The 21,249-nt window shown below is 48.3% G+C and overlaps 1 protein-coding gene across 5 annotated transcripts in view; it reads left to right on the top strand.

The window, feature by feature from the left end:
• The first annotated feature begins 1,240 nt into the window (after nt 1–1,240).
• CHST10 (carbohydrate sulfotransferase 10) overlaps nt 1,241–21,249 on the top strand; it is a 34,386-nt gene continuing 14,377 nt past the window's right edge. Inside the window, exons 1-2 of one of the 5 annotated variants that reach the window (XM_034757979.1) lie at nt 1,241–1,626; nt 18,581–18,721. In XM_034757979.1, coding sequence (XP_034613870.1) covers nt 18,622–18,721 — 100 coding nt within the window. In that variant the 5' untranslated portion in view covers nt 1,241–1,626; nt 18,581–18,621. Of the gene's footprint in view, nt 1,627–5,173; nt 5,951–18,580; nt 18,722–21,249 lie in introns of those variants that run through there. The other 4 variants (XM_034757975.1, XM_034757976.1, XM_034757978.1 and 1 more) reach the window with 4 other exon arrangements.

Genomic DNA, 21,249 nt, shown 5'->3' with positions numbered 1-21,249 from the left:
GGCTCTATGTATTTTGCCGCCCCAAGCATGGCAGTGAGGCAGCCTTCGTCAGCATGCCTGTGGGAGGTCCACTGGTAACACGGATTCGGCAGCATGCCTGTGGGAGGTCCGCTGGTCCCATTTCTTCGGGGTACCCGCCACCGAATTGCCGCTGAAGCCGCGGGACCGGCGGACCTCCCGCAGGCATGCCGTTGAAGGCTGCCTCACTGCCACCCTCATGGTGACCGGCAGGCCACCCCCTGCGACTTGCTGCCCCAGGCACAAGCTTGGTGCGTGCCTGGAGCTTCCCCTGCCAAGGAGTGCGCTCCCCAGGGAGGGAGGCAGGTGGCGGCTCTGGGGTGGGGCAGGACCAGCTCTAGGCACCAGCAAAGCAAGCATGTGCTTGGGGTGGCACATTTCCAGGGGCGGCATTCCAGCCATCCTTTTTTTTTTTTTTTTTTGAAAAAAACCTATACCGGCCCTGAGTGCAGGGCGGCGGGCGGGCACCATGGAGGGCAGCGGGGGCGCCACAGCAGAGCAGCAGCGGCAGCATTTCCTCAGCGGAGAAGTGGAGCAGCAGCCCGGGACCAAGGCAGTGGCGGCGGGGCAGGAAGGGGAAGGCAGTGTCCCAGCCCCACGGCAGCGCTCCCTGTGGGCGTTGTATGTGCTGAACGACAGCCTGAAAGCCAAGGCTGGAGCGCTGCACTGCCTGGTGCGAGCCTGTGAGGCGCAGGGAGCCCAGCTCACCATGGTCAACTTCAGGGAGCTGGACTTCGGGGAGATGGCGGTGCTGGACGCCTTCTATGATGCAGGTGAGCAGGGTGAAGCGCATTGCCCAGGTTGCCACCCTCCCCCTGCGCCTAGCCTGGGGAGGAGCCGGGTGGCGGGGTGGGTGGGGTAGCGCTGGGCATAGGCGAGACTAGCTCATTGGGGGCCCTAAACAGGGCTATCCCGCCCAATACTAACTGTGTTGTCCACAAGCCAACACATAGCCAGACCCAGCAGTACTCAGAGACTTGTTAGAAAGTCCACCTGCAATGGGGGGGGGGGGATTGTTTTATTTCACTAACTACAAATTCTCTGTTTTCATTTTTTTTTAATTTTAAACAATCAAAAACAAAACAAAACCATTGCAAAGTGCAAACGTGTAAAAGCCAAAAAAAAAAAAAAAGGGGGGGGGGCGGCAAAAAACCTAGAGCCTGCCCTTGGGTGGGGGCTGTGCTGGTGTCGCCTCCCCCCTTGGGGACAGAGCCAGGCCCCGGGAGGGAGCTGGCTGGAGAGGCCGTCTGGGGAGGCGCTGCTGCGCCTTGGAGGTGGGGGTCTGGCCTGAGCCCCGCTGCCTCCGCCCCCGCCGGGAGAGGGGCTGCTCCAGCGCGGCGGGGGCCGCCTGCGGGGCCGGACCGGCCTCTCCTCCCCGAGGAGGCGGGAAGCGAGCTCCGCGGGGCCCGGCGGTATGTGAAGGAGGCAGCCGGGCCGGGCAGCCGGTGAGGCGGAGCCGCCGCCGGATAGCGGGAGGAGACGGGGGGGAGCGATGGAGCCGCCAGAGCCGCTTCCCCCGGCCGCCTACGCCGCCGAGTGAGGGAGGCCCCAGAGCTGCCACCCCGCCGGGGGAGACCGAGGCTGCGGTGAGCGGCGCTGCGGGGCCCGGTAGGTGGGGACGGGGCTGGCGGGGCTCCGGGCGCAGCGCCCACCCCGCGGAGGGGCTGCCGAGCCCGCCGGGGCAGGGGGAGGCCTGGCTGTGGGATCGGCGAGCAGGGCGGGATGCTGCGCCGCTCCTGGCTTCTCCGACGGAGACTTGTCCCTGCAGCGCCTGTGCGGGGTTAGGGCCGGTGATACACCGGCGGCTTGGATGCCGCAGCCGGGGGAGATGGTCCCATCGCCCGGCTAGGGCCGGAGCTGTGGCTGCGCTTCCGACTTGGCCCCTCCAGCCTCCCGGGGCGTTGGATGATGCGGGATTGAAAAAAAACAAACAAACCCCACGCCTGGATTAACGCAAAACTCCTAGGTACTAAAGACCAATAACCCACTGGCACTTCTCAGCCCAGCGTCCAGAGCCATGTATGGGGCTTTTGAAACCCAGCAAAGTCCAGGGAGCAAGGGTAGGTCTACACTAAAAACACTACAGCCCGCAGGCTGCTGTAGTGCTATGTCCACACTAGCACTTTTGCCGGTAAAACTTTTGTCAGTCAGGGTTGTGAACCCCCTTCCTGACAGACATAAGTTTCACCGACAAAAGCACCAGTGTGGACAGCGCTATGTCGGTGGGAGAGCGTCTCTCTTACAGCTCCATGCTATGCCGTTGTAAGGTCCATAGTGTAGACATAGCCTAACTCAGGTCAGGTCTGCACTACAGAGCTATGTCAGTATAACTGTCTGGCTTGGGGTGTAAAAAATCTGCACCCCAGAGTGATGTCGTTATACCAACCCACCCCCCGTGTAGACAGTGTTATGTTGGCGGGAGAGTTTCTCCCATTGACATAGCTACTGACTTGTGGGAAGGTGGCTTTACTACGCCAATAGGAGATCTCTTTCCTGTGGGTGTAGGACAGGGGAGGGCAAACTACGGCCCACAGGCTGGATCCAGCCCGCTAGGGCTTTCAGTCCGGCCCGTGGGATTGTCAGCCCTGTGGCGCAGCCGGGCTAAAGCAGGCTCCCTGCCTGCCTTGGCGCTGGCCCCAGCCCCGCTCCCGGAAGCAGCCGACACCACATCCTTGTGGCCCTTGGAGGGGGGAAAGCAGAGGGCTCCATGCCCTACTCTTGCCTGCAGGCACCGCACCCCACAGCTCCCATTGGCCAGGAATGGTGATCCGCAGCCAATGGAAGCTTCAGGGGTGGTACCCATAGGTGAGGGCAGCGGAGCCGCCTGCCCCACCCCACCCCCAGGAGCCACTGCTGGACGTGCTGGCCTCTTCCGGGAGCGGTGCAGGGCCAGGGCAGGCAGGGACCCTGCCTTAGTCCCGCTGTGCGCCGCTGCCGGGCTGGAGCCCACATCCTGAACTCCTCCTGCACTCTGCACCCCAACCCCCTGCCCTGAGCCCCATCCTGCACCCCAGCCCCCTGCCCTGAGCCCCCAACCCCCTGCCCTGAGTCCCCTGCTGCACCCCAACCCCTTGCCCTGAGCCCCTTCCTGCACACCGCACCCGTTCCCACACCCCGCACTCCCTCCTGCACCCCAACCCCTGTCCCCAGCCCTACATTCATGGCCCTGCATGCAATTTCTCCACCCAGATGTGGCCGTTGGGCCAAAAAGTTTGCCCATGCCTGGTGTAGGAGCATTTTCATTTAAGTGCTCTAGCGGCCTGCGGCGATGTAGCGTTTTTAGGCTATGTCTACACTACTGCAGTAAGTGGAACTAAGTTATGGCTTAGTTAAGCTTAGGTCAACTTACTGCGGTGTCTACACCACGCTGGGTTGATGGGAGACACTCTCCTGTCATCTTACCTTACTTTTCTCATTGCGGGTGGAGTACCAGGATTGACTGGAGAGCTATTTGCAGTCGATTTGGTGGGTCTTCACTAGACCCACTAAATTGATCCCCGGTACATCGATCGCCGGAGCGTCAATCTGGCTGTAGTGTAGATGTAGCCTTAGTGTAGACCTACCCTTAGACACGTGCAATGCATAGGACAGTCAGGGAGAATGAGGATTTCTAAAAAAGGGTAGAATCCAGGAGATCACTTATACTCCCTTATTTGAGAAACAAGGTGGGTGATGGAATATCTTTTATTGGACCAACTTCTGTTGGTGAGAGAGACAAGCTTTTGAACCACACATAGGGTGACCAGAAGTCCTGATTTTACAGGGACATTCCCAATTTTTGGATCTTTTTCTTAGATAGGCTCCTGTTACCCTCCAGCCCGTCTCGATTTTTCACATTTGCGGTCTGGTCACCCTAACCACACAGCGCTCTTCTTCAAGTTCCTTATTTGAAATTCATGTCTCCTTTTTTCTGTGGGTTGGTTCCCTTATAACATTTTGGTGAGAGAGAGAGAGAGAGAGAGAGAGAGTGAGCCCATCTCCAAAGAAGGGATCCAAAGCAAAAAGATCCTGAATATCTGTAACTTCTCATGAGTGCGTAATTGAGATTAAAATGCATGGTGGGAGAGTTTTTCCATGCGTACTAGTTCTATAAAGAATGCTGGGAGGTTAAAAGTAGTGTGAGTACATTCAGTTCTCTTGCTGACAGTCAAGGGGCACTGTCAGAAATGAGAGGTATACTCCATAGTAGAGACGCGTCTAGCAAGCAAAATGAAGGAAATCTGCGGAGCTTTGTGAGTTTTCTTCCCTTTACAAGAATAGGTGAGAGAGCTCTAAAAGGGTGGGTAGACATAAATCTGGGAATCTATGTGTGATGCTGTTAAACCAAATGCCAAGGCCATAGAGATTAACTAAGAACTGACAAATTCATAGCTGGAACCAAACCGGCTCACTGTATGTTAGTTTTGTTCAAAATAGGTATTAGTCTTATAAGAATGTATTTATTGTTTAGTCTCTATGAAATGCTTGTAAATTGCTGCATGCATTAATCTCACTTGTAATGCTGTGTTCCACGGTATAAGGAAATATGTAAGTTTTGCTTTATAACTTGGAAAATGTTTGCTCTGAACTTGTGAACCCAGGCATGGGAATTGTCCCCTCCACGCATTCAGGAGGCCTATCAAGATTAAACGAGCTATTAACGAACATTGTGACACAAAGGATTGGTGAATGTCCCTATCACACCTTGGAAATGCTAAGTATAAGGCAGCTCATCTCATAGACCTGAAGACTAAATATAAAAGATAAAATGGGGAGTCACAAGAAGATTTTCCATCTCTTTGCTGTTTGAACTCTCTCAGGGCCAGAAACTCTAAACTGAGGCAGGAGACCCCCAAGGTTTATCCCTCGGTTTGCCCTGAAAGAGACATCTTGAATTGACAGATCACTATCACTCTGTCTCTCTTCGGATTTAGGTTGCAACTCATTTGTGTGTATGTTGGCTTGCTTTAACCTGTAAATAACTCTTATTTCTTTTTCCTAGTTAATAAACCTTTAGTTAGTTTGTTACAGAATTGGCTACAGGCGTTGTCTTTGAGTAAGATCTAGGGTACCAATTGATCTGGGGTAAGTGACTGGTCTTTTGGGACTGGAAGCAACCTGAATATTTTGTGATTTTTTGGTGTAAATGACCATTTACCAGCTTGCCTGGGTGGTAAGATAGACTGGAGAGCCTAATGGGACTATGTTATACTCCAGGGTAAGGCTGTTGTAGTGATCCAGGAGTTCACATTTGTTACTGGGTTGGTGAAGTCTAAGTATAGAACACACCACCAGTTTGAGATGTCTGCCTTGTTTTTGACAGTCTGTCCTGAGGTTGACACTCACAGTCATGAGTCATTCCAGACAGCGTGACAATTGGCGTAGTCTTGGCAGAATTCACATGCCGCAGGTTAATTGGGTTTATAGCTCATAACCCCAGTGCTATTAAAAGTTTAAATTTTATATTGAGAGTTTTTAAGTATTTAAGATTAGTCACAATGAGTGAATCGCAGTAAGATGAGGGTCTTGAAATAAACAACATTGAAAAATTATGCAAAAAATAGGGGAATATCTCAAAAAGAAAGCCTCAGATGAGGAACTGAGAGCTGCACTCATAGACTTTTTGACTAAGGAGCAGGGTCTGAGCACCCCCCATTCCAGTTGCCACAGAGACCGCTGCATGGAACTGGTTCAGCTGAAGCACCAGGCAGCCCAGGAAGAATGTGAGTACCAGGTACTGATGGTGGAACTCCAGATCAAGGGAAAGGAAGAAACTGGGGAGGTGGAAGAGAGAGTCTACGAAAGATGCAAAGCCAATGCTGAACTTGGGGAGGAAGCTCACCGCAGATGCATGGAACAACTACAAGCTAAGGAGAGAGCACGCCAGAAACAGATGGAAGCTCACACTTTGCAGCTCAAAGTACTGGAGCAGCAAAAGCAGCAGCTTCAGCCAGTGAGTACCCCACCCAAAGCACTGGGGAGTGGGAGAAAGCCCACTCAAGAGACTGATGTTCACCTTTGACAGACTGGGATCCACAAGATTCCAGAGGATAAGGGATTGCCAGTCCTTTTGATTAGATTACAGGGAAGGCAAGACAAGTTTTTAATGATATGGAGCAAGGTGATACTAAAGGTGTATAAGAAATTTAAAGAGAATGTTTTGAAAAGGTTTAAGATTACCCTTCAGTCCTATTGATTGAAGTGTAGAAATCTTAAAATGTCTGACAGTATCATGCATGTTGAATATGTGCATAAAATGTGTAATTTTATGAAAAAATGGATAAAGGGGAGCCTAAAGGTAACTATGAAAAACTGTTTGAAAGGATGGTGCAAGAACTGTTGTGAATGATGAACGATGAGATAAAAGCAGCCATCTGTGGGAGGAAAAAAACCTTCCATTGTTTTGGAGGCAGCAGAAATTGTTGATGAATATACTGAATCGAGGACTCATGGGGTGTGCAAACCTCAGGGGAAGGGTAATCTCTCTGTTCCCCAGGTTAAGAGAAAAAACGGGTCTAGGAATAAACCTAATCTCAACTTTGATTAAAAAGAAAAAAACTCCTCAAGGGATCCTAGGTTTTAAAATCCCTTGCCCTAAAGGCAGGCAGGTAGTCTGCCGTCACTGCAGATCTCTTGGCCATATAAAGCCAAATTGCCCCAAAGTTAAGGTCACCCTATGACCTGTACCCCCAATGCTACTACCGTGGCCCCAGAGGGAACAGCAGAGGAAGTGCATAGCACAGTGAACAGTGTTAGAGCTCTGTCTTGGGAAGGTAGTGAAGAGCTTACTAAGAATGCTAGAGTGAATGGCATAGATCAGGGGTCTCAAACATGCGGCCCGCGGGATTATTTTCTGCAGCCAGCGAGCGACTCGTGCCCCCCCGCCCCCGCTCTCCCCCAGCATTTACCTAGAGCGGCTCCCGCGCGACGCGCACCGGGGGCAGGGCACGGCAGGCTCCCTGCCTGCCTGCCCTGCCCCCGCGCTGGGAAGCGGCCAAAACCTGGGGGAAGAGGGGCCCAGGGGTGTGTGGCTGTTGCTTCAGACACCGCCCCCAGCAGCTCCCATTGGCCGCTGTTCCCCATTCCCGGCCAATGGGAGCTGCTGGGGATGGTGCCTGAAGCAACAGCCACACACACCCCTGCGCCTCCCCTCCCCCAGGTTTTGGCTGCTTCCCGGCACGGGGGCAGGGCTGGCAGGCAAGGAGCCTGCCCTGCCCCCGGTGCGCATCGGGCCGGAGCCCGCCCCCTGAACCTCCCCTGCAGCCGAACCCCCTGCCCTGAGCCTCCTGCCGCACCCTGCACCCTGACACCCTGCCCTGAGCCCCCTGCTGCACCCCGCACCCCTCCTGCACCCTTTCTCCCTGCCCTGAAACCCCTGTTGCACCCCGCACCCCTTCTGCACCCCGACCCCCTGCCCTGAGTCCCCTGCCGCACCCTGACCCCCTGCCCTGAGCCCCCTGCTGCACCCTACACCCCGACCCCCTGCCCTGAGCCCCCGCCACACCCCACACTGCTCTTGCATCCCAACCCCCTGCCCTGATCCCCTGCTGCACCCCTGAGCCCCTGCCACACCCCACACCGCTCCTGCACCCCCTGGGGGCAGGAAGGGGGTGGAGTTGGGGTGGGGATTTCGGGGAAGGGGTTGGAATGGGGGCAGGGAAGGGGTGGGCAGAGGCGGGGCAGGAGCAGGGCCTCATGGAAGGGGTGGAGAGGGGGTGGGGCCGAGGGTGGCGGGCGGGGGGAGGTGTCAGTAAATGTGGCCCTTGGGCCAATGTACTAGTCGTCATGTGGCCCTCGTCATTTGAGTTTGAGACCCCTGGCATAGATTGTAGGCTGGAGAGATACGGCGTCCCAAGGCACTTTGGTGAAGGAGAGTTTGGTAAGAGAAGAAGCCAAACTCCCTGGTAAGAGTTTAAATATATATTTAAATAAACAGTCAGAGAACTGTGGCTCTGGTTAAGATCTCCCTTGAGTGGGAGGATTTTAAGGGTCAGAAATTTGCTGCCTGCTGATATTTTAATAGGTAATAACATTTTAGCCATGTCTAAGCAGGTTCATGTTCTAACGTGCAGCCAGAGAGAGTGTGGCTCTGAGTCACCTGCTTTGTCTGTGGACAGCAGGGAATGCTGTGAGGGAGAGGGAAGAATATCCTCAGTCCTTTGTCTATTGAGAGTAATGTCTTGGTTTCAGAGGAAGAGTGTGAGAATTCTTCTGCTGTGCCAGAGTGACCAGGGCCGGATTAACTTTTTGTGGGCCCAGCGCCAAACATATTTGTGGGCCCCCGTGGGGCAAGGTGCAGGGGGGCGGGATGGTCAGTCTCCAGAGTGAAGGGCAGGCTGGGGGCAATGAGGCACAGCGCGGCGGGAGCAGCGCCGCTCTGCGCAGCCCAGCAGGAGAGCAGTGTTTACGAACCTGCAGCTGCCAGACGCACACTGGCCTGCCCAGCCCTGTGCTGCCAGCATGCCCCTTCCCCTTGAGGGTGGGCCCGCACCACATCACCTCCCTCCCCAGTGCCTCACCCTTATGCCCAGCGCCCACTCGCCCAGAGACCACCACCACAGATCTCTATGCCCAGCCCCCACCCCTCCCAGAGACCTTCCCCGTTGGCCTCCCATCACAACTGCACAGCACCTTGCACACCACACCGCTCGCCCAGCGCCCCCCACCCATAGACCTGCCCACCACCTTCCTCAGAGTCCCACCATCACAGCTGCACAGCACCCCATATTCCTGAGGGAATTCTGCACCAAAAAATTAAAAATTCTGCGCACATTATTTTAAAATTCTGCAAATTTTATTTGTCAATAAATAAACGTGAAGGCTCCAACATGGCAGTGGGGAACACAGGCCACTGATTGCATGGAGATGGGTGTTTACCCTGCAGCCTTTCCTCACCCCACGCCGGGACAGGGACTCGGCAGTGAGGCTGCACCCGACCCTGACACAGTCCAAGGCCAAGCCTGCCCCAGAAACACCCTGGGGCCCTGCCCCCCTGTGCCAGGCGCACCAGGTGTGGGTGAGCAGGCTCAGCCCGGCAGCAGGATCCAAGTGCAGGGGGACATAGTATGGGTGGAGCCAGGTGGGGGGAAGAGAGTTCTCTGTGGGGCAATCTGGGTGCAGGTGGCTCAGTGGGAGATCTGGATGCACAGAAGCTCATTGTGAGGTTCCAGGTGCAGGGGCAATGGGATTCTGCAGGGGATCCAGGTGAAGGAGGTTGGGGCTCAGTGGGGAGGGTGTCTGGGGGGGGCTCAGTGGGGTGGTACAGATGCAGGGGAGGCAGGGCTTGTCAGGGTGAGGGTTTGATGGGCCTGCTTAACAGGGGGCCCCCAGCTTCTGCCAAGGGGATGACGCATGCTGGGCTCCAGCTTCCCCCCTGCCCTCGCTTCCCCGATCCCCTTTTCTTCCCCATCCCATGCCCCTTCCCCACCGTTCCATCTCCTCCCCACCCCACCCCCTTCCTTCCCACCTGCCCCCGCTTCCCCCATCCCCTTCTCTTCCTATCCCATGCCCCTTCCCCACCGCTCCATCACCTTCCCAGGCTTGGGGGTGCAGGGGGGAAACTGCCCCCCAGCATGAGCCAGCGGAGCGGGCTGGGGCCGGGTCGCTCCACTTCCTGTTGCCCGGTGATTGCAGGGCAGGCCCGACCCCGCACTCATGGGGTGGCGGGAAGTGGAGTGATCCGGCCCCAGCCCACTCCACTCTGCTCCCCTGGATCCCAGCCTTGAGACTTGGGAGGCAGGGGGGAAACGCCCTCCAGCATTCATCGGTGGCGCGGAGCGGGCTGGAGCCAGGTCGCTCCACTTTCCGCCGCCCCGTGAGTGCAGGGCATGCCCGACCCCTGCTGCAGTCCCCTGGGGCATAGCTCAGGGGAAGGGATGGAGTGTGGACGGGGCTGGGGTGGAGCAGGGCTGGGAAGAGGCGGAGCAGGGGCGGGGGCAGTTTTCCTGGCCGCTTCAGCTGGCCGGGGGATCGGGCTGGCCGGGGCCCTTCTGACTCTGAGCCTGGCACCATGATAAACCCAGAGTCTGCTCTAAATTTAAGTGAGGCTCAAAAGGAATTGGTGAAGGCTCAACAAGATGACCGTTCTCTGGACCAGGAGAGGGTTGCAGCTGGGAATAATTCCCCGGTTGAGGAAGGAGAAGGTAGATTTTTTTGTCAGAGGTTTGTTGTATAGACAGGCTCCCACAGGGAGAAAGAGACAGTCCTGCTGAGGTGCTTGAGAAGTACAGGAGAGAATTGTTCCAATTAGCTCATGATTGTCCATTTGCAGGATGCTTAAGAGTGGAGAGAATCTGTGGCAGGCTTAAAAAGAATTTCTATTGGCCTCAGCTGTTTGAGACAGATACTGCAAGAGTTGTGCCTTATGTAAGAAGCATTAGAGGTTGAAGGGACCCTGCAAAGCGCTGTTGCAACCTCTGCCCATTATTAAATAGGTGTTTGCCAGAGTGTCGGTGGATATTGTGGGTCCCCTCAGTAAACCTTTCAGGAATGGAAAAATATAGGCCTAGTCTACACTACATGGTTAGGTTGACACAAGGCGGCTTACATGGACCTAACTGTGGACATGTCTTCAGTTAAATTTGGCTCCCGCCAACATAAGCGCCCCACTACACTGATTTAATAACACCACCTCCCTGAGCAGTGTAGAGTCACAGATGATGTAGTTAGATCAATGCAGTCAGAGTGTAGACACTGTACTACTTATGTAGGGTGCCAGATATCCCAATTTTATAGGGACAGTCCTGATAGTCGTGGCTTTATTTTATATAGGCACCTATTACCCTCCATCCCCATCCCAATTTTTCACACGTGCTGTCTGGTCACCCTATGCTTACGTAAACTGTTACTGGACTCCAGCAGCTGTCCCACAATGCCCCACACTGATGGCTCTGGTCACCTTTGTGAATTCCTCTGGTCGGGCAGATAGAAAGCCGCCCCTCCCCTTTAAAGCCCCACAAATTTTTGAAATTCCTTTTCCTGGCTGCCTGGCTTGGCGAGCACACCTAGCAGTTCTCTCCTGGGCCTGTGGGGAAAAGAGGCTGTGCAGGCACAGCTTATGGACCAGCTGTAGAAATGTGAATATCTATGAGCAGATTGCTCAGGGGATGCAGGAGAAGGGCTACAACAGGTGCCAGCAGCAGTGCCGCATAAAATCCAAGGAGCTGTCGCAGGGAGGCCAGCAATCGATTCAGTGCCAAGCTGCAGACCTGTCACTTTTACAAGCCTTACTTGGCAGACACACCTGTCACCCTCTCCTTCCCCCGACCAAGCACTGTGGATAGTTCCAAGGACTCCAAAGTCAGAGGCCCCTGCCATGAACAGTGAGGAGGAGAAAGTGGACAAGGAAGTGCAGGAGGAATATGAGGGACAGGTGACTGGGGGATCCAGCCGTGCAGCAAGGCATGACCTATTTTTGACTCCACGGCAGTCCAATCAGTTTTTAAATGTTATTAAGTTTTGAATGTTTATTGCCTACTTCATGTTACAGAATATAATTATATTTTTTTTAAAAAAGAAAATTCATCTTTATTAGTTCAAAGCATATGCTGGCTGGCTGATGCTGAGTAGTCTCACAGCGGTCAGTTACCTGTTACTGCAGTTTCACTCATAACATCAGAACATCAACTCATGTCAACAATATGGCAACTCATAACATCATTCACAAACATTAATAGCTGCATTGACAATGTTATATTCCTACATACACAGCAATCACCACACAATTCATACCAGGCTGCAAAAGAGCAAGGCCAGGTACAGCACACTACAACAACACACACTACTCTGGCTCAATATTAAAATGGTCTTTCAAAGCCTTCCTGAGCCAGATAGCTCCGCATTGAGCTCTTCTAATAGCCTTTTCTCTGGCTGTTCAAATTCAGCTGACAACCACTCCACCGCCATCCCAGCAGAAACTTTCCCCATTTTGCTTGCCAGATATTATGCAGGACACAGCAAGCAGCTATAAACCATTTGGATATTTTTCTCACTGAGGTCCAATCTTGTAAGTAGACGAATGCCAGCGACCCTTCAGACAACCAAAAGCACATTTAACTGTCATCCGGCACCTGCTGAGTCTATAGTTGAAGCTCTCATTGGTGCTATTGAGGTGGCTGGTGTATGGCTTAATGAGCCGTGGGAGAAAGGGTAGGCTGGGTCACCCAGGATCATTAATAGCATTTCAACATTCCCAATGATAATCTGCCAGTCGGGAAGAAAGTCCCTGCTTGCAGCTTTCTGAACAGTCCTGTGTTCTTAAAGATGCATGTGTCATGCACCTCTGGTGACCAGCCCACATTGATATTGGTAAAACATTCTGATGATCCACCAGTGCTTGCATAACCATAGAAAAGTAACCCTTTCTGTTGATGTGCTCTGTGGTAAGGTGGTCTGGTGCCAAAATAAAAATATGTGTGCCATTTATTGCCCCTCCACAGTTTGGGAACCCCATTGCTGAAAAGTCATCCATTATGTCCAATGCATTGCCAAGAGTCACATAGCATAGCAGGAGACGATTAATGGCTCTGCACACTTGCATGTCAGTGGACCCTGCAGTGGATTTTCCGACTCCAAATTGAGTCTGAATACTGACTGACGGGTAGCAATCTGGCATTGCATGTTCCCACAGTGCAATCACCACTTGCTTTTCTGCTATCAATACAGCTCGGCCAAGTTCAGCACACAAATCCAGGAGTGTGGCCTTGTACATCTGTAAGTTCTGCAGCCACTGCTTGTCATCCCAAACCTGCATGACGATGCCATCCCACCAGTCAGTGCTTGTTTTTCAGGCAACAGAACGGGCACTCTATCATCTGCAGCTGCTCTGTGAATGTCACCAACAATCTTGAATTGTTTCTTTCTATGTCCACAGCAATCTAGCCTCCAAGGAACTGTCATTTTCCCTGCGGCTCCTCTTGCAGCTATGCAAATACTGCAGTATTAGGTGCATTGTGCTCGCAGCTCTCATCACAATTGCGAGAGCGGTGCAGGCTCCATGCTTCTGTCAGGGATGGCGGACAGTGAGAGAGGATGCATGGGTTTGTGGGACGTTGAAAAGAAGGGTTAAAAATTATGGTTGCAGATGAAACTATGGGATGGAGACTCTGCATTATGGGAAGTGGACCCTCTGCTCGCAGTCGCCCCTGTGCGACTCATTTCGGCCCCCATCAGTCCTTGCGACAACTTCCTAAAAGACTGCACTGGATGGTGGTGAGTTGCACAGTGGGATACCTACCCAGGGTGCACTGCACTCAGCATGGATACAAGTGCTCCTGGTGAGGATGTGTACCACTGACACAAGGAACCAAGTATGTACATGTACAAGTGATGTAATAACTGCAGCCGCTGTATGCCAACATAACTTAAGTTGACATAAGTTTGTAGTGTTGACATGGCCATATACTTGTGGTGGATTCCACCACCAGGTACCCTGAAGCCACAGCACTATCTAATATAGAAGCTGAAACAGTGATTACAGCTTTATTCACTATTTTTAGCAGAGTAGGTTTTCCTGGAGAGATCTTGACAGGCTGTGGTGCAAACTTCATGTCTGTAGTCTTTAAACAGTTATGTGGAGTGAGGGAGCAGCTGTTAGATTCCTATCATACAGAAATCAATGGTCTAGTGGGAAGATTTAATGGAACTTTAAAAGCTATGCTAAAAATGTATGTCAGCAGGCGCGAGAATGACTGGGATGTGTTACTCCCATATTTGCTATACAGGTACGGAAATATTCCCCAAGAATCTACTGTATTTTTCCCCTTTTATATGCTGTATGGGAGGCAGTGAGGGGATCCCTAGCTTTTATTCAAGGCTCTTGGGAGTGCAAGACAGAGGAAATAGGACAGCCTGTAGGGGGAGTATGTCGCTTGTTTTAAGGAGAATGTACGGGCTCTGAGGGATTTAGTGCAACAGAACCTTGAAAAAAGTCAGGAGACACAGAAGGGTTGGTACTATAGGCATGCTGAGGAAAGATCGTTTGCATTGGTGATTTGGTGCTAGTGCTGATTCCAGTGTGGAAAAACAGAATGCAGGACTGTTGTTTAGGACCTTTGGAGGTAATAGAGAGAATAATTGAGGTCACTTATGATAGGGCATGGCAGGGGATCTGTGCAAACGTAGATTAAAAACTTACCATGAAAGGGAAATGGCAGTGAATATGATTTGTTGTGCTGATGAAGAAATGGTTAATGCTCCTTTGATAGATTTGGTCAGAGAGAGCAAGGAAGAAATTCCCTTGGAAAGCATTGAGTTTGGGAAGAATTTGGATGCATCCCAAAAGCAGGAAATGCTGGCCCTTTTGAACCACCACAAACCTATATTTTCCAACTGGCCAGGGTTAACTGACAGGATTGTACATTCTATTGAAACTTCAGGGCCCTGCCCTGTTCCTAGAAAGGCATGTCATGCTAAAAAGGAAATGCAGAAACAGATCCAGGAAGAGGTAGATACCCCCATCACCAGCATGCTATCTACTAAGTCAAAAAGCCCCTGGACATCTCTTATTGTGGTGGTACCTAAAAAAGACAAACCATGAAGTTTTGTGTGAACTTTAGAAAGCTAAGCATTATCATCCAGACTGACCCATAACCCACACCCTGAAGAGAGGACCTGTATCCATGATATAAGGAAATACGTAAGAGGAAAAAGTTTGCTCTGAGCTTGTAAACCCAGGCTCAGAAATTGTCATGTCCCCCACCGCCGTGCCCATTCAGAGGCCTATCAAGATTAAACGAGCCATTAATGAATATTGGGACACAAAGGATTGGTGAATGGCCCTATCACACCTTGGAAATGCTACATGCAAGGGAGCTCGTCTCACAGACTGAATGACTAAATGTAAAAGATAAAACAGGTCACAAGAAAATCGCTACAACTCTGTCTTTTAGGATTTAGATTGTAACTCATTTGTGTTATAGGTTGGCTTTCTTTAACCTATAAGTAACTCTCTTATTTCTTTTTCCTAGTTAATAAACCTTTAGTTAGTTTATTACAGGATTGGCTAAGATACGAAATGATCTGGGGTAAGTGACTGGTCTCTTGGGACTGGAAGCAACCTGAATATTTTGTGAATGTTTGGTGCAAGTGACCTTTTAACACCAAGTCCAGCTTGCCTGGGTGGCAAGATAGACTGGAGAGCCCCAGGGGACTGTTTGTGACTCTGTGGTAAGACTGTTATAGTGATTCAGGAGTTCACCTTTGTTACTAGGATTGTGACATCTAATTATAGAACATACCACCACTTTGGGGTGTCTGTCCTATTTTTGCCAGTCTGCCCTGACGTAGACACTCACAGTCTTGAGCCACTCCAGACAGCACGACACAATGGAATGCAGTAAAGGAATAAAATACTTTCCTGCCTGATAGTCATAAGAGTTTATATCTGTCTAGGTACCTGCATGGCCTCCATCTCTATAGCATCTGAGCTTCTTTTCATTTTAATGGTGTGCAGGAGGCACATGGTAGTTGCTCACTGTGGCCTCAATCCTTTAATATACTGTGCTTTGGTATATTGCTGCACCCATGCAGCACCCTGTTAATGTCAATGGGGCTCCATTCAGGCAGAGGAAATTGCAGAATTGAGGCCTATGGTGGTGTTTTTATTCCACTGGAGTATTTTGCCCTGGGCTGTTCAATTACCCAACTGCTACTACCATGCAGACCTGAGTGCATTGAAACTATCTGCTCCTCTCTGATAGCTTAACACCCCATCTTAGAAATCAAATACATAAATCACATTTGGGGATACAGGTTAATAAACCTTACTGAGCACCCACATATTCATCACAATAACAAAACTTGTCTTCCTAGCAGATATGTTATGAATATTAAAGGACGAATTCTGTTTCAGTGGAACTTGCTCTAGAATTCCGATCATAGTACTTGCCCTTTCTGGCCTCCAGTTTTTGATAATGGAGTAAAGCCTGATTTAGAAAATTTTGTGCTTAGAAAATGGGAATTGACCTAGAAATGGGGGACAAGGTATTTGTCCTCCAGTGAGGGTAGCAGAGATGAATCTTCTACAGAGACTATAAAAATCCAAAGGATAGTTGACTTGAATGTAACTGAGCATGGTTTTTAAGAAGAAAACTCTTGAAGTATGATAATGAAGGAAACTGTCTCTTTCAACAGTCAAACTCAAAATGATACATTGAGAACTGGAAACTTCTGTAAGATTGTCATTGAGCAATTTGTGCCAGGGCTCTGGAGTCCACATACCCTGAATTCCACACAAGCAGATCCTGGTATCCACACACAAATCATCATACTGCAGAGTTGGGCCCTAATTCAGCTAACCAACAAAAATGACATTGCTCAATTGTTTTAAAGAGAACTTTATGTTGTGTAGGATAGTTTTTAATTTGATCTCTTTCATTACTGCAAAAAATAGTACTAATGTTTCAATATCCACTATGGTTATGAATGTGTCTGTTCCTGGTGGATATTTAAAACAATAGAGAAACTGTCTTTTTAATGTATCAAATTCATTGTGCTAAAGACACATTAATCTTTCTAATGGTAGATTAGATTTCCTTATGCATTCTCCAAAAGCAGCTCTGAACACTGGTTCCAAAAGTTAAAAGATTGTTGGATTTTTCTTTGTAATTGGAAGTACAATAGTTCTTCCTTTTCCCCACATCCATTTCACGTACTTATGTTCCAGAATTCCCAAATGTATATTCTTCTACTTGCATGTGTTCCAAAGAATGGCACCGAATGTGATTGTCACTCTGACTGACAGGAGCAAAGCCTTCTTGGATGAGTCTTGCTTGAAGCAGTCAGGCAAACATTGGCTAGAAAAGCAGTCAACACTGGGGATGTTAGAGATGGTGCAGGTCAGCAGGTGGAAGGAAAGGGACTGAACAATATGAAATACATTTACTTTTGTCATTTAAGCTTTGCAGGAATGAGAAAAGTAGGAGTTGAGAAGGGCATCAATTGGTAATTGATTATCAATCCTGCGAATGGAATCCCAGAAACAATACTTGAAAGATGCCTTGTTTCTAATGTATAATTGATAAATGAACTGTTCAATAGCTCTTGCATCTGAAGAAGTGAGGTTCTGACCCACGAAAGCTTATGCTCCCAGTACTTCTGTTAGTCTCAAAGGTGCCACAGGACCCTCTGTTGCTTTGTTCAATAGCTGTCATCCAGGACATGTTTTTTTTTTAAATTCTGTTTAAAGTATATAAATAGTGTGGTCTTATGATCTAAGCAAAGACCAGGGAATCAGGGTAACTAGTCTATCTTCAGCTCTCTCACTCACCATGACATCTTTGGCAACTCGCTTAACAGGGTACAAAATCCCCAGGATAAGAATTTGAAATTCCCATTCAAGTGAATGGAAGTTGCACGTGATTACCCTCTGATGGAATTTGGTCAGGTCTTTGTTTCCCCAGTGGTTGAAGGGGGGAGAGCTAAGCCTCCCCACATCATTGTGAAGTAATATTCATGTTTGACATTTGTATGTTAGATCCTCGTTTTGTTAAGAGCTATCAAAGTTTCATTATCATATTTATCTTCACGGAGAAGAGTTCCCTTAGAGGTGAAGTGCAAATACCCGAGTTCAGGCCCTTGGGTGTCTTGTGTTTATCCAGTAACAGTTGAGGCAGTACAGATATTGAAAGCAGGGTTAGGAATACAGCTTCTGCTTCATTCTTGCAATGAAACATCAACACCTGAGGAGTCTCAGGTCTTCGCAGGTAAATGGAAATTGAACTAGAATTTTAAAAAGTTGTATAGACTTAATCTTTATGGGTGGGATTTGCAAAAGCACTCAACATTGGTCTAGCTGCTCCCATGGAAGTCAATGGGCGTTTTACCCAACCAGAGTTAGGCCAATGCTGAGTCCATTTGAAAATCCCGCCCTACAAATGCACACATTTTGAAAATGTGTATTCAGTTAATGTCTGGGATCCTAAATCATTTTTGGTTTTTATTTTTAAAAGCATTGCATTCTACCTTTCAGAGAATTTTTTTGCTAAGATGTCAGCTGCTGATCAAAACTAAACAAAACCCACATGCAACCTTCCTACCCCAGCATATCTGCAAACTGCATGCATAGGTAGCCTACCACTGTTACTCCATCCTCTCTCCCATCCCTGTTTGGTTCACCGCTTGTTATACTTTGCCTTTAAACCAAGAACTTGATCCCGCAATCTCTCCAGGAGAACTTTGCACCTTCCTGGAGCCCTGTTGACTTTGATGCGGCTCTGTAAGAGAAAAGGGGCTTGCCATGTGGATCTGATTGCAGGATGGGGGCCCAAAATAGTCATGTCTTTGGGGCAGGGATATTCTTTTACTACCCTTCCATACAGCACCCTAGCATGATGGCAGCCTTGACCAGGCTAGAGCCTCAAGCACCTACTATAACACTAGTAATAAAATTATATCATAACTGTAGAAGTATTAAGTATATTAAAGGCTATATTGTTATCAAGTTTAATCCGCTAGGTGTATTTGACTTCAGGCAGAAATATAATATGTATATTTTAATGTCTGCTATACAAAGGACTGGTTTTATAAAATAGAAGAAATATATTTTGTATGTGGTAATTTTTACTTTTTTTTTTTTTTTTTAAAGCAGGAAGATACAAAAGTTTTATATGGCTCACAACTGACAACATGCACCATCAGTGGCTGCTGTTAGCTGCATGCTTTTGGGTGATATTCATGTTCATGGTTGCTAGCAAGTTCATCACACTGACTTTTAAAGACCCAGATGGTAAGTTCACCTTTAATTAAATTTGATATAATACAGAATATTGAACAATGTTCTGTCCAAAAGTGGCAGTGTAATCATTGTACCCAAAGCAGATCCCAACACATTGTTATCTCTTTGTTTATTTTAGAGGATTAGAGATTGGAGCAGTGCATTTTATACATTGCTAGCAAGTGACAATGCTAATACTTATACAGTTTACATTCTTGTTCATAAAGATCTGAAAAAATAACATTGTTACCAGATTCCTACATTTAGGAACAGAGGGGATTACATTTTGAAAGTCTGCCTTTTAATAAACAGGCTCTTGAACCAATTCAATTTCAACATCTTAGTCAGTAAACAAATGGTGCCTGTTTGAAGCAATGCAGAACAATCCCCTGAATTGTTTTGTTTCTTATTAGGGAGAAAGGAAATTTCACAGTAACTAAATAGTAACTCCAGAGTTTTTCGTTTCTGCACCATTTTAAATACTTGCCTTCCAGTTATAGCATTCAAGAGACATTGTGTAAAGTTTGATTAGCAGTGCACGTACCCTAACCTCTCCTGCCTTGCTCCTTACTTTCTGTTTTATCCTCTGCTGTTTGATTGACAAATAGCTTATAGGCTTTTGCTTAGCCTAAGTAGCCCAGATGGTATTAGACTGATAAGGAGTTTTAAGCCACTTGATGACACTATACACAGCATGCCGCATTCTCTGTATACTGATGTGTTGCTGTTAACAAGCAGACCTGCAGGGAGTGTATGATGAAAGTACTGACATGACATGCAGATAGTGTTTTTGAGTGTGTATATATCTGTGTGTGTGTGTGATGTAAGAAGATATTCTATTCTTGTATCTTTTTAAGACACTTAAAGAAATACGACTGGAGAGTAAGGTCATCAGTTCAGTTCTTTTCAATGACTTGTCAATGGATAAAGGCACAATTAGTTCACTTAAATGGCATGCTTGATAGTGTCTTCAGTCTTATTCAGCAAGGCTTACAGATGTGAACTCTTTGTAGCTGTTGTCACAGCTTTCCATCAGGAAATGTCAAGAGAATTCAGATGTAATTATTTATTTTTAATCTTTTATTTGGAATACCCATTCACCCCTTTTCTTTTTTGTCCCTGCCAATTTTTTGGGTCGACACTGATTCCTTTCCTCCCAGTATTGCTATTGGAACAGAAGACAATGCAATTCCTTAGGCTCCAATCCTGCAAAGCCTTAAGCACATAGTTAACTTTACACACTGCGAATAGCCCTATTGATTTTATTGGGAGTATTCACATAGAATATGTACATACCTCTGCAGAATCAGAGCCTTATTTATTGTGCTAAGTAACTGCCATCCAGTGATATTGTGTAGAATGCAGACAGCTGTAAGAACAGTGTTTGTTAGCTAAAGATTTCTGGAAAGGGATCATAAACATTAGTTTTGTGTATGATTTACCAAAATGATGACGGGGGAAAGAGGGAGAGTAATTTTGGCCTTGAACTGTTTTGGTCAGGAAATATTTAATACTGATTACTTATAAAAAAATATTCTGATCCTCCTAAGTGACAAGCTGTCAACTCTTGCGAGACAATTTAAAGGTAGAAAATACTATTTGTTTGAGTTAACGCAACCAGTTTTCATAAGGTGTATGTTTTGTCCAAATTGCTTTCAGTGGCTAGCTTTTTAGGTCTTTATTTGCTCCTGTGGTTAAGTAGGCAACTCTCTGGCTTATTTTTAATGTTTTTGCAACTTGGGCCTGGGTCCCGCAATGACCTGTGCTTGGGCAGACTGCTTCACCTGTGCAGTTTGGCTCAGAAGTCTGCCTACAGGAGCTCATTGCAGGATTGGCGCCTTAGAGCTGAATTGATTCTTTGGGTTCTACTCTGGTCTCCAGTGAGACATGATTCGCTTTGCCTTCTGTTTGATTTTTCTATCTTATCTGCATGTAACCTCAAAAATAAATGACTGACTTCCTTCCCCTTGTCTTTATAGAAGTGGTAGTTTACATTTGTTTAATCTCCTCCTGCTGTGATTTACAACCTTTAGCAAGCATTGATTTATCCTCCTCCACCTCAGTCTGCTTAAGTTACATAACTTGTTTTCACTACCACTACTTAATTTTTCTATTACTTACCCCTGAACTAATTTGAAGAAGAATAAACCTGCTTGACAGGTAAGATGGCTTAGCTTGCAAGTTGAGAGACTTCTGTTCTAGTTTCAGCAATAATAAATTCTCACTGAGATTCATAATTGTCCTTAAATTGCAGGTGGCTTGCTCTTTCAAGTATTTTTTATACTTCTGTAAAAATGTGAGAGTAACGTAATGAAGTGCCATATACTGTCTTGATGAATTATTATTGTAGGAGACATCTTAAGCCATAGGGCAGAGGGTTGGGAATCTTTGTTTGTTTGAAAGTTACAATAGAATATTATTTTTGAGAGAAGGCTTTGCATGTGTGGGTGTGGGTGTGGGTGTGTGTCCCACAATATCTTTGCAATTGTTATTTATTTATCATTTGTACTGTGGGTCGTGTCTAGGAGCTCCAGTTATGG

Source organism: Trachemys scripta, chromosome 1, assembly GCF_013100865.1.
Source record: "Trachemys scripta elegans isolate TJP31775 chromosome 1, CAS_Tse_1.0, whole genome shotgun sequence".
Taxonomy (NCBI): Eukaryota; Metazoa; Chordata; order Testudines; family Emydidae; genus Trachemys; species Trachemys scripta.
Note: the sequence above shows the minus strand (reverse complement) of the source record. Positions and strands in the feature narration are given on the sequence as shown.